General features: G+C 37.0%; 1 protein-coding gene across 19 annotated transcripts in view; it reads left to right on the forward strand.

Moving 5' to 3' along the window:
* SOX6 (SRY-box transcription factor 6) overlaps positions 1–13,701 on the forward strand; it is a 636,025-nt gene that overhangs the window by 430,020 nt on the left and 192,304 nt on the right. For all 19 annotated transcript variants that reach the window (XM_057748518.1, XM_057748517.1, XM_057748515.1 and 16 more), the window contains 2 exons: positions 6,651–6,823; positions 9,610–9,678. In XM_057748518.1, the coding sequence (XP_057604501.1) occupies positions 6,651–6,823; positions 9,610–9,678 (242 nt within the window). The remainder of the gene's footprint in view (positions 1–6,650; positions 6,824–9,609; positions 9,679–13,701) is intronic.

Consider the following 13,701-nt stretch of genomic DNA (forward strand, 5'->3'; position numbering starts at 1 on the left):
GGAGAATTGAACTTAATTTAGGGAGTTCCTGGGTATTCTTCTCTTGTTTGTGAGCAATAAGATTTTAATTACATTTTAAGTGAGAGTTGTTTACATTTTAAGAAGGAAATTCTCATACATTGGGTGAAAAAAAAAAAAAAAACAGCCTGTACCTCAATTCATGAGCCACACTTCCTGTGTAGTGGTCCCTAAGTGATTCCTAAGAGCACAATTGCTGCATTTATTAAACTTTTTATTTACTAAGGAGTGGATAGTAGCATATGGGAGCAATGACAATAGCTGACTGATGAGAAAACAAAGAAATTCCAGTATTTTGCTCTTTTGAAAAAAGTCATTCAGAATTTAGTCATATTGGTTCAGCTGTTGTAACCAAAGACTGGTAAGATAATAGAGGTCTTTGTGGTGGTTTTGTACTGAAATCCTTTATCTTTATGATGCACTGGGGCCCTTTAGAGTGGAAAGCTTTTAAAACTGCTGTTGGATTCAGAACTCAAATTAGCTGCTAGTATACTGGGACAGGGGTTCCTTTCTCAGGCAGTCACCACAAAGTAACTTTTATTAGGGGACCTTCTGATCGATTGTTAATTTCTTCAGCTTACCCTATTTATTTTTGTTGACTTTTTGCTGTCCTATTTTGTGACATTTAAAAGAAGGCTATATCAAAAAAGGCCAGTGCTAAATGATGGACTGAGCTTGTGAAGTGGAGACATCACAGCCCATCTGATGTGTGAGGAGGCTGCGGTATGAGACACAGCAGTTTAACCAGGTTACCTGTGGACAGAAAAGATCAAATGCAGCTTTCTTTTATGACTAGCATTGTATTTTTGTCTTTCTTCTCAAACAATGTCCATTAAAAAAAATTAGAACTCACCAGGGAATTGACTCTTAGGAGCTTTTCTTTTCAACTTAATTTAAAATCTTTCTGGACTGTTGGCTGAGTTCCTTGATTGATGCTGCTTGGAATTATTGGTAAGTTCTTTAATCCTTTCCAGGACTGATGTGGAAAGGTATATCTCTATCGGAATTCCACTCCAGTGTTATCGCCACGCCTCCCCATCCGTTCCAAATACACTGTTTATACCCAGGCTTCTTGTAGTTTCATTGTTAAGTCCTATTAACTTTATTAAAGTAGTAAGTGATCCAATAAAGGAGAACAGTTACAGAGAAGTCTTATTTTAAATTTGCTAGGACACACTTCTAGATAATGCCATTTGTTAATATTAGTTTTATTTGGCTTGGTAAACATTGTATTTTAACACTATTGCCCTTCATTTCATAAATATGAAGAAATAAAAAACACGCAGGGAAATTCGCAAAACTTAATTTAGCTGTCCTTGCTCATTCTCTTTCCCTCTCTCTCTACTTCTCTCTTTGTTTCTCCCCTCCCACCTTCTCTCTTTCTTTTTCTTCCCCCTCCACCCCCATTTCTAATTTTCTCTGTCTCTCTTTCCACTGCTGCGCTTGTTTCTGGATTTTCTCATTAGAAAAACTTAGTCATCACCACATCGCAGTGATCCACTTTCAGAGGACAGCTATTCAGAGAGTGAACTGTTTAAGATTTTTATATTGTAAAAGTCGTAGGTATGGGAATATTGTAAAAGAGGTGAGGCAAATCTAGTAAAGTGCTCCGCAAGGTGCCTCCCTTGTCCAGATGTGGAGTCTTTAGGGACTTCCCAATGCCCAGTCTTATTTCTAGCACCACTGATTGTAATTATGTATATTTCACATGGGCAAAATTAACTAGCAGATTGTGGTGCTAACTTTTATGAGCTGATGTAAAGAAAAAGATTTAAATAAATTTTAAACTTGATTTTTAATTTTAATTTTTCATTCTCTATCAAGAAGGGATTTATCCTAATTGTCTTATTATTTTACCTCATCTATTTATACTCATCTATTTTGAATTTTCTCTGTTGGCTTTGGGACTAGGGACAGGTAGTTATAGTTTGTAAAATTTAGTCTATTTTAGTTAATTTTTTTCAAGTTCTTCAGATTATGACCCCAAGAAAGGCTAGAGGGCTGATTTTGAAACTGTTATGGTGAAAGATGGTATTTGAAAACTTTTGATGAGGGAAATTGCTGCTGTATTTACATTTTGAAAAGTGTTTCCTTATTTACGCACTATTGACTTCCTATTGAGACTCAAAATTTTAAGTACAACTGGTAAAGAATTCAGTGGATCAAACTCAGTAAATCTGAAGTCACTGGAATAAAGGCTCCTAAGAAAAAAAATGTGTCAATTTTAAAGGTCTTTCCTAACTGAAGACCATTTTGTGATAGAGCCAAAGGTTAATAAAATCAGTAGTGAATGTAGCAATTTTACAGATAAGCTATTCACAACAAGTGTAGTTACTTGAATAAAAAGCTAATTCAGTTCTAAAATGCCACATGCAGTAGCAGTGAATAGCTGCTTTTAGGTGCTTTCTGGAGGAGGATAAAATACAGAATCACGGCACTCTTCTCTTCCAGCGTCCCTGGCTGCCTGTAAATTGCTGTGAATGGGGCTGTGGGCTGACAGGCTCTATTAAGACAAACTGCCTTTCTCATCGGAGAGATAAAATAAATCAGGTGTTTAGTCAAATTAAAATACTTCAGCTGGAGCAGGCCCTGGGGAGCACTGATCCACCTGACTAATCTGAGAGAAACTCAAGACAGATGTGGTTTGGGGATAAAGACGACCCCATGGAAAAAAAAAAAAAAAAAGAAAAAAACAACCCTACTGTACTGTCTTTGGAGTTGGAGACTAGATACAGTTTATAGCAGAGAGTGTCAGGTGCACACTGTGTGATATTGGATAAAAGCAGGCGTCCTTCCTTCTAGAGAAGCTGTGTATGGAAGCTTTTCTTGCTGGTTCCCTGTTTTCGGTTTATGAAACTGCTTCTGTTTTTGTGGAGGAGAGACCTTTCTGGCAATGCTTTTTAGAGAATCATTTTAAGATAGGCTGAAGAATGTGAAACGGATGATGTAGGCAGCTGCTGATGAGCTCTTCTGGCTTGGGCAGATCCTCAGGATCTGATCTACTTTTTTTTTTAAGTTGATTTTATCAAACCTCAAAATGTAATTTAAGACAAAATTTTCTACATAGAGTTAGGCTACCTCGTAAGAGCATTCTATACGGTCGTTTGCCTTCCTTAATATGTATTTAGGTTGCCCCAGTATGTCCCATAAATTGTCTACTTTTTCAACACCTCTAGCAGTTGTAGCTCCTTTGCTATGGCAAAGTTTCACTTTCAATTAAACTGGTATTTTTGAGATGAAATAACTTGTGTTCGCAAGTTGGTTGGTCAGCGTGATTTAGACTTGATGTCATTTTCATTATAGCTGCATATGTATTTGCTGTTAATTAAAACAAAAATCCAGCACCATGGGTTTTAAATACCTGGGTTAAAACCACCATATGTGAACAAATACAGTGGGTATAGAAGAGAAAAATGACTACACACACACGTATATACAGTCCCATATATATTTATGTAGTCCCTTGGGGATCAAATAAACTAGAAATCAATTTACACCATACAACAGTTTACATTCTCTAAATGTGTAGGCGTGTGTGTGTGTGTGTGTGTGTGTGTACATATATATCCATATGTTTATTTCCCATTTCGGGGCAATTTTAGGTTTGTTATACTACATTTCATTCCCACTGCTTTTGTCGTGCCATTCTCGTCTATTCAAAATATGTATATGTGCTTCTCAAATTTAAGGAAACTATAACAACACCCAACTTTTCAATTTAAATATACTAATCTCTGGCTTGTTTTCTTCTTAAACACGTATCCTTCAAGTCAATGAAAAACATTTAGATGTCTGAATTTTTACAATTAAACAACTTGAGTGTCATGCCAATTTCTAAAAAGATTCAGTTAAATGGTGTTATTCTATAAATTCAGATATACGTCTATTAGTATTAGAAGCACCAGTGCATTTATTAGAAGCCAACCTGTTGGCTTCACCTTGAACAGAAGAGGCTAAGATGCCATTTATGTGTTATCCTCAGCTTCTCTGTTTCCTATGCAGAGGGGAAAGGGGAATATATTGAAGATTTTTGGAAGGACATAGTTTAACCTGGGAGAGAGAGAAGAGAAAATTTTCCAGTCTTTACTGGAGAATCTAAATACCAGATTCGACTCTTGTATTGGTCCTTGCCCAAAATTTCCTATGAGTGCTCTTCTCTATTAACGAAGAATTATGGTACAGTAACTTTCCCCTTATCCAGTAAGTCTTCATTAACTCACCTCATATACATAACAGGATAATTACACGTAGATCAGAATGTTGCCAAAAAGTGTATGTAATAAAGTGTGCATATATCCCATTTATCTATTCTCATAACTTTCCAAACTATTCTCCACACTATAGCCAGAGCACCCACATCATCTCTTGTTTAAAGTACTTTAGTGATTTTGAAATTTTCTTAGAATAAACATGAAGTTCATCCAGTGTGGTCTATCAGGAGCTGAATGGTGTGAACTTTCCCTACCTTTCTAGTCTCATTTGATACGCTACTGTCCTTTGTTTTTCTTGTTTAAGTTTTACTACCTTCTTTCAATTTCTGGAACACACTGACACTCTCCATCACCACCTGCCGCCTCACAAGGCCTTTGCCTATGTTGTTTTCTCCTACTGAAAAGCTCCTTAACCACTCTCCAACTCTTTGCCTAGTTAACTCTTCATCTTCCTGTTAACGTGTTACTTTTTCAGGCATAACTTCCCTACACTTGGGCCTCCCAGACTTCCCCCAAATAACTGTCCTGTTTATAGTTCTAATTTAGTTGTAGTTTACATTTATATGTGTGATTACTTGATTAAGGTGACAGTAGGGAACTCCCTCTGCTTTTCCTTGCTATGGTATCCGTACCCTTAGTTCTTGATATAGTACCTGAGGTTCAGGAAATATTTTTTTAATTAAAATTTAATGAAATGAGTAAGTAAATTTCATACTTGTTTTATATCTTCTCTTTCCTATATATCATTAACATTTATATTAGTTGAGCTTGTTGTGCTTTGGAAGAGATTTTATGATCCCCTCGAGGAATCTGATTTTGTATTTTAATATTTCTGGATCAAGCAGTTCTTTCTTTCACCAAGCTGAAATTCATATTGCTGAAATAAAAACTCATTTAAAAAAATCACCTTCAATAGCTAGAAAGAACAGTTGGTCACTATCCTTGTTACAGTATTTGTTTCCTTATCAGTGGAGTACATTTTCTAACAACATTTCACTATCTCATTTTTCTTTTAATTTTGATTTTAGGCCACCTTTCAGCTCAGTAAACCTTTAGGGGTTATGGGATAGAGACAGTTTGTTTATTTATGTATTTACTTATTTATTTTTAAGGACTTGAATTGGCATTGAGAATACCAAGGTAATTCTAAATACTGAAGCTTCTCTGCTGATATCACTCTTACCTTGTGGGACTCATATACGAGTAAGTGCTAGCTGGCATCCTCTGAAGGCTCCCTTTTCCCATGGGCCCACTCAAAAAATAGGTCCATTCCTAAATTAAAGTATGTTCAGTTTCTCAGATTTTCCTGGTGCTTTCTTAGCAGGAATGTGGGTGGGGTGGGGTGGAGGTGTTTCAAAAAGAGATTGGAAGTCTCCTCTTCCACACACACACAAATCGGCAATCTTTATCTCTTTTGACAGCTGGTGGCATCTTTCTGAAAAGCTTTCAAAGCATAGATCATTTCTTCATAATGAAACCTGTGTGCCCAAATACAGTGGGTTGAAATTCTTATCTTATGCTACAGTAAAATGCTCTAATTTAGATTCACAAAAGGATTCTGTACCCTTTACTTAGGAGAGCTGTGCAATTTGCCCCTAAATAGACTGTTCAGCACCATTAGTGCATACTGTAAGTGTGCAGCGACATCATAACCCTTTCAACCTCGAATGTGTTTTTTCCCTTTGAAGAATGACCAATGACACAGGGGTGAGGGAGTCCCCCAAGCAACACTGTTGCCTTTAAGGATGAACTTGGGAACTTTAGCTTGATCCCCTCACAGGAAAAAAAAAAATCAGTTTCAACTCTTTCTTGCCCGAGGCAAGACAGTTTTTTCTTTCTTTTTGTCGCACTCATCCCATGGCCAAGAGTGACCCCTGACTTCTGAGCTCCAGAGACAGAACTTTGCACAATAGAAAAATTTTATGAGGGCAGCGATCAGAAAATTCCTTAAATAACATTTATTAAGCACCCACTATGTCTTAGATCCTCTGTCAGTCATTGAGGGTAGAGGTTGATGATAGAATATTAATACAACCTATAGTTTCTAATCTTTGGTACTAAATAGCATGAGATTCTTAGCTTGATCAGATAGATTTGGGTGGGGAGGGAGGGGGAGTGAGGCGAAAGGGAGAGAATGGAGTAGGTTGTTCTGTTTTGCTTTGTTTTAAAGAGCAAGAGGGAAGAGTGTGTGAGAATTTTATTGGCCACAGTCCTTTTTCCTTGGCAGGGGCGATGACTAACCCTCATGGTCATTCCATTGCTACTCCATAGCGTTCCTGTACTCACAGTGACCTCCAGTTATTGTCCCAGATATTTAAGTGTCTTAGGGTAGTCCCTTTCTAAATGTGCCCACCCAGTCGCTTCCCGAATTCATTCAGAATTTTCTCAAACTTGTGAGATATCTTTTTGCTTCCATTTTAGGTACACCTGAGAGCCTGGCAGAAAAAGAACGGCAGCTCTCTACCATGATTACCCAGCTGATCAGTTTACGGGAGCAGCTCCTGGCAGCGCATGATGAACAGAAAAAACTGGCAGCCTCACAAATTGAGAAACAACGGCAGCAAATGGACCTTGCTCGCCAACAGCAAGAACAGGTGAGCCCTGCAAAAGGAGCTGATGAACTGGAGATGTGGAATATGCCAAGCTCAGCAAGTAATCACATTGATTGGTTTATTTGTCATAAGCCTTCCTAAAAAAAAAAGAAGGAAAGAAAGAAGCCTTCTGGAAATCCGGGGTCGTTGAGAATACTGAGGGGATATGTGGAGGACAAAGAAAGGCATCATAGCACCTGGACATAAATGAAATGATAACATTGTTCCAGAACATTTGGATGTAATTACTCAGGGATTCTTATTCATGTAGGCATCACCTATATTCCCAATTTGGCTTAACCATGAATAAATCGCTTCTCTCTGGCCCTTACTCTTCTCTCATCCAGAAAAAGAGGATCATGGTCTAGAAAAACTTTGAGAATCTTTTAGCTTACTGGTTCAAGCTAGGGTGACCTTATGTCTCAGTTTTTCCAGAATAGCTCTGGTTAATGTCTGTTTTCCAGAGTAATTATTAATACTCCCCTCTTCCACTTGCAAAAGTTGCCCAGGTTAGGATGATAAATTATATGGTCACTCTATTTATAGCATAGGCAAATCATTAAAAACAAATTAACACATGGGTCCTGGAAGAATTTGACTTCATTGATTTAGAAGCGAGAAAGAAGAAAAACAGCAAAGTTTAAGTGTGTATCTTTTAAAAAATAAATCACTTTCCCAAATGTTTTTCCTGTCTCATAAGAGTACATTAATCTAATAACAATGATCCTATAGAGTAGTCCCTGATGCTTTAGATCAGACGGACCCAAATTAATGTGCAGTTTTTAGGAATCTGACATTATTACTGGAATTATCTTTTCAGTTAAATGTATTTTATAGGGGTATATAGAGCAATATATGCTCTGTTGATTTTAATGAGTTGTGACGTCTGGTATTTTATATGCTTGAATATTTGCCCACATGTAGGAATATGGACTCAGCCCCTAATGGAAAATAACATAAAGAAACACTGTAAAAAATCAGAAGTTAGAATGTCATTTAGCCATCCAGAGATGACACAGTAATTAACTATTGACACTTGTGAATAAGCTAGCACAAATTAATCTTGACACATTTGCAGACGAGTGATATCTTACAGTGAACACTTTGTAATTATATTTCAAAATGAAAATTAAATGACACTTAAAACTAGGTTGTCATGCTCAATGAAGCGAGCATGTAGCTCAACCGATGGGCAAATAAAATTCAGAATTTGAGCCACATGGCGCTTATGTACCATACTTCACTGTGTCAAAGCCACACGTCTAGAGTGGATGATAGTAATTGCACTGTGGTGTTCTGGATGCATTTCTACACAGCACTTTATCACTTAGGAGGGACCATCAATATCGGATGTCTAGTGGTGTTTCACTGGATTGCTAAGGGGAAATAAATATGCAGAGAGCCAGCATGCACACCTAGAATTGCAGAGTGAGTTGTCCATTTCTGATTTGAATGGTGCTGAACAGAGTGGGCCTTTCCAAATGGTTTAAATACTGTTTCCAGTTTGCTTACAAGGCTGTGGGGGGGAGTGGTCCCGTTTCTCAAACGGTAGCCTATGTTTGGGGCAGCTTTATCATGACTTCTAATATGAACCAGTCATCACCATAAACCATTAAGCCACATTTGGGGGCAGACTGCTATTTGTCATCTTCTGCTGAAAGGAATGTGATTTGGTGTTTCCCTCTACTCTCGGCTAAAATATCAAAAGGACTCAGGAAGTATACAGCTGAGGGCCAATTCACACTCATTTCCACTCTCAACATGGTCCATTCTAGAATATTTTGGAAATAGAAGGAATAGGAAGAACATAACTCCTGCCCATAGGGCACCACTAAACCAAGTCCTTCTAAGTGCTTTCTGGCCATTTTTTTCTCTGGCTTCCTAGGTTGGCAGTGTGTTCTAAGGGGCATCCCCATGGGTTTCAAGCTCCAGCAGCTCAGATTTTGAGGTAATAAGTAGCCTGACACCTAACTCATGTTTTATAGTAAACATCATTATCCTAAAGAAGTTCTTTACTCTCCTGAGGGGCAGATTCAGTCTTCAATAGAGCTTACATTAGGTGGTTAATGTTTCTTTTTATAGACTAGATGACGTGTTAAGATGTTGAATTTGATTGTTGGGTGAAGCAAGGGAATACAAAACTTGTATGTGGATCCTGTACTGTAAAACTAACACATTACCCTCAAAAGGATGTGAATAAATATTAAATTTTGTTTGTTTTAAAAAATGCTTTGTACATTACACATTATATCAACAGGAAAAAAAGATTTTTTGCCTTTTGCTAAGTTTTCTTGGTACTCCCTTGGCAATATTTCTGTTATCAGTTCTGAAAAATCTTTACAGTAGAAAAGGTTTCACCAAAGTAGGCCATATTATAAGTAATAGCAAGTTCTTTCCTATTTCTCCTTATAGAGTTTACTTTTTAAATCCAAATTAAGCTCCTTTGAAAAATGTAGCCAGAATTTTCCTGACTTTATTCTCCAAGGATCAGATTTTGAAATTCCCATTCTTTCCAGATGACCAGTGCAGATATAGATGAACTGCTCACAAAAGCAATACAAGGGGGTAGTTTTCATGTACAGGTAAAGATTTAGGGGTAAGCAGAGTGATGGCACCTGTTTGAAATATGTCCTTTTCTCCAGCTTTCTGATTCTGCCTCTCTCATTTTATAGGAACTCTTTCATGTAGAAGTACAGTAAAGCATCCTAGTAATACCAGGAGAGGTACCTGAGGTAATGGCAAAGCTGTAAGCATTTCACTTTAACTTAATGAAACTTTATTTCTGATAGATTGCAAGACAACAGCAGCAACTTCTGCAACAGCAGCACAAAATTAATCTCCTGCAGCAACAGATCCAGGTCAGTGTATTTTATTACTCTCGTCTGATTATACTTAGATACTTTCCTCCTTGAAAATGGAATTTAAAATACTGAAAATGCACCCTTCTCTTATAAACAGCACCAATAGGGCTGTTATTCAAGCGTGTTGTATACAATTGTATAAGTGTATGTAGAAAATATCGACTTGGTGGTAGTCTAAGTATTCTTTTCTGATGTGATGTGTAAGCAGAATAAACCTTATCTTTTTTTCTTTCTGCCGTTTGCCTAACACAACCTGGTGGAAACCTAATGGTTTCCAAGGTAGCATACACATGCTAGTTCTATTGCCACAAAACTACTTACTGCTTTGTATTTTACCATCTAATAGTATCATGGGTAGAAGCTTATGTTTATTTGCTTGTTAGGACTGTCTGGGCCAATTATGAGAATAATATTATGACCTAGAAAAAGGTTAGTAATAATTTGGTCTTTAACAGATATTAACTGCATTTCTGCTAGGTACTGAGGGGAATATAAAGATTAATAAGTAATTGTCTGTCTTCAAGAAGCTTATAGTCCAGAAAGAAAGAAAAACTTGTTCTTGAATAATTGTAACACACTTTAGAAATTCCCTTCCCTTCCCTTCCCTTCCCTTCCCTTCCCTTCCCTTCCCTTCCCTTCCCTTCCCTTCCCTTCCCTTCCCTTCCCTTCCCTTCCCTTCCCTTCCCTTCCCTTCCCTTCCCTTCCCTTCCCTTCCCTTCCCTTCCCTTCCCTTCCCTTCCCTTCCCTTCCCTTCCCTTCCCTTCCCTTCCCTTCCCTTCCCTTCCCTTCCCTTCCCTTCCCTTCCCTTCCCTTCCCTTCCCTTCCCTTCCCTTCCCTTCCCTTCCCTTCCCTTCCCTTCCCTTCCCTTCCCTTCCCTTCCCTTCCCTTCCCTTCCCTTCCCTTCCCTTCCCTTCCCTTCCCTTCCCTTCCCTTCCCTTCCCTTCCCTTCCCTTCCTTTCTTTCCAGGGTAACACAATATGTAGATCATAATTACAATGGCCTGGGAAAGAATTCTGTTTTCTGTCAATCCTTTAGAAACTTGACGGTTAATTCAACTAACAGCTTTTGACATAGGTAAGGGAAGTGGTCTCCATTTTTGAATAGGAACATAGGTGCGTGACTTCTAGAAAGCCTTAGAATAAGCAACTGGTTATCTGGTGGTTAATCCTCGGGAATACTGATCCCAGAGTTATATGTATTCACCACAGTCTCTGGATTTCTCTTGGTTGCCGTAGACATTTTCTAACCACTGGGATCTATGATTCAGCCTAGTTGGGGCAGTATATTCTGAATTATGTTAGTCCTTTCCTTGAGTTTAGTGTTATTCCTTCTTATATTAAAAAAAAAATCGTTTACATAAAGTCATAACTTATTTCACCTCACTGATGAAAGCCAGATTTTAACTTAGATCTTTGCTTCATTTTGTAATCACATTTAGTGTTCTGGATAGTAGTCACTGCTTTTAAAATATTGATTTGTTCCCTGAAGAAGTACCTGTACCTAATTTGGCATTTTGTCCAGCTATCTTTACTAGGAGGTTTCAACTAGGGTTTGTTATTGTTGTTGTTGTTTTCCTTAGTTCTGATTCTGTATTCCATCCTCAAGTCTGTATGTTTCAAAATAAAGAATCCAACATAGAGGAGATGGTATGTCTCTGGCATTTTGGACAGTCAGACTTTGTAATTAAATCTTGAAATAATTTCTCATCCTGATATCTCATGACTCATGCTGAGATCCTTAATTAAATAACTGTCCAGGTGTTCCCTTGTTCTGCCCTTATTAGAATTTTCAGTGTGTCTCCCACTGCTAAGGTCAAGATTTTTAGCCTGTGGCTTCCTACATTTTTCTCTAGATCCCTCTCTAAGAACTCAGTAGGTGTTAAATAAGCTGATCATTTGGTTCTCTCTGTTTCTCCTATTTGTAAAGCAGAAATGGAAGAAATTCCCTGAGCTGTTCTCATATCACTTACCTATTATTAATGTTTTTACTACCTCTTTATTACTTACTTCTTTATTTATTTTGAATATATTTCACTTCTTAGTCCAAAGTTGTTTGCATTAACTGCTTGTCTTAATTGATGTTAGCCTGTCGTACTGAGGATATCAGATGAATAGCAACAAAATCATTTCAAAGTATTTTAATGAAATATCATAGGCAGTTATTGATTCCTATGATTTTATAGTTATAACTTGACTGTATAAAATTGATATCTTTTTCAGGGAACTATAGAACATGATCTTAAAATATTATTCATCAGAATGTTCAATTTGAGAAGACAAGAAAATTGGTTTTTCAAGTATTTTAATAGAAGTTTAATTACTTTAAAATTTTGTAAATATTTCTCATTGTTTAAATTTTTAAAAATTGAAGCTAATCAGGCCTTGATCTCAGCAGTATAACTTGTAAAATCATATATTCAAAATAATTACATTAATTTTAGAAATATGGGATTCTTTGTAACAAGAATTCATAATTTAAAAAATGAGAGGAGGCAATAACCTGTATTTACAGTTTATTCTGTCCTGAGCTACTGCTTTACTGCATATCTTGTCAGTGTTTATCTTATCGAGTATGAGACCATTCAGAGAATTTTTCAAATACTGAAAAACACTCCTTACACAAACATATTCATCTCTGACACTTACAAAGCACATATTTGATATTCAGACTTTTAGTTATTTTTTTAGACGGGGAATGGGGTAACTGTATTTTCAAATAAGGTTTTTGACCAGCCATAGGCATGATCAAATTTAAGAGAGAGACTATTGTTGGACTAATTTTAATTTGAGCAAAATACGAGATTTAAGAAATGCTTCAAACATTTTTCTGCCATGAAACATTCTCCCTTTTGAAAACAAAGCAGCATAGGATAAGACAATAAATGCAAAACCTAACCTCTTCTGAAAGCAAACAAATACAGTGACAATTTGAGATCTCAAGTTTGATCTTTTCCCCTCTTTTAAAATCTTGTATCCTAGAACCTATTTGCTAACATGGTCAGCAAGATTAAGCCATGGCAACTGGCCATAGATCCCAAGTAGCAAGTGATTACCTTCAAGATTATTCTTCACTTCTCGTTCAGGATGCTGACTTCTGCATTAGTACTGTTGTTTTGGAATTTGCAAGCTATAATAGAAAGAAAGGGAAGAGTGTCTAACCTCTTATAACAACCATACACCAACACATCTGGGTCTATTATAATGGAAACAAATGAAAACCTGAATGGTTTGCACACATTGAAAAGCAGGATTTTTCATTAGTGATAGGAAAAGGCATGATTAAGATAGTATTGTAAAAGTCCTCATGCTTATTTTATTTGCAGTCTTTGAAAACTTATTCTGTATATGTAGTTAAAAATTATTCCGTTTATATATTTTTTCCTTGAATATAATTTTAATGTAATTTTAAATGGATACTTTTAAGACCATATGTGGTCTTTAAATCATGTTGAAACCATAAGGTGAATGATTTTGTGAACTAATGTTTTTATACTTTTGATGAGTCTGTTTTTACCACTTAAAAATCAGGTTAATAACTTTGGTTATTAAAATTCTTTAATATCAACAGATCTTTTTTTTTCATTTTATTTATTATAATTTTTTGGGGGTACACCAAGTTCAATCATCTGTTTTTATACACATATCCCCGTATTCCCTCCCTCCCTCGACTCCCCCCCAGCCTCCCCGTCCCAGTCCTCTAAGGCATCATCCATCCTCGAGTTGAACTCCTTTTGTTATACAGCAACTTCCCACTGGCTATCTATTTTACAGATGGTAGTATATATATGTCTATGCTACTCTCTCACTTCGTCTCAGCTTCCCCTTCACCCCCCGCCCCCCCAATCCTCGAGTTCTCCAGTCCATTCTCTGCATCTGCGTCCTTGTTCTTTTCTTGTCACTGAGTTCATCAGTACCATTTTTAGATTCCGTATATATGAGTTAGCATACAATATTTGTCTTTCTCTTTCTGACTTACTTCACTCTGTATGACAGACTCTAGGTCTATCCACCTCATGACATA

The sequence above is a fragment of the Hippopotamus amphibius genome, chromosome 9 (genome assembly GCF_030028045.1).
Source record: "Hippopotamus amphibius kiboko isolate mHipAmp2 chromosome 9, mHipAmp2.hap2, whole genome shotgun sequence".
Lineage (NCBI taxonomy): Eukaryota > Metazoa > Chordata > Mammalia > Artiodactyla > Hippopotamidae > Hippopotamus > Hippopotamus amphibius.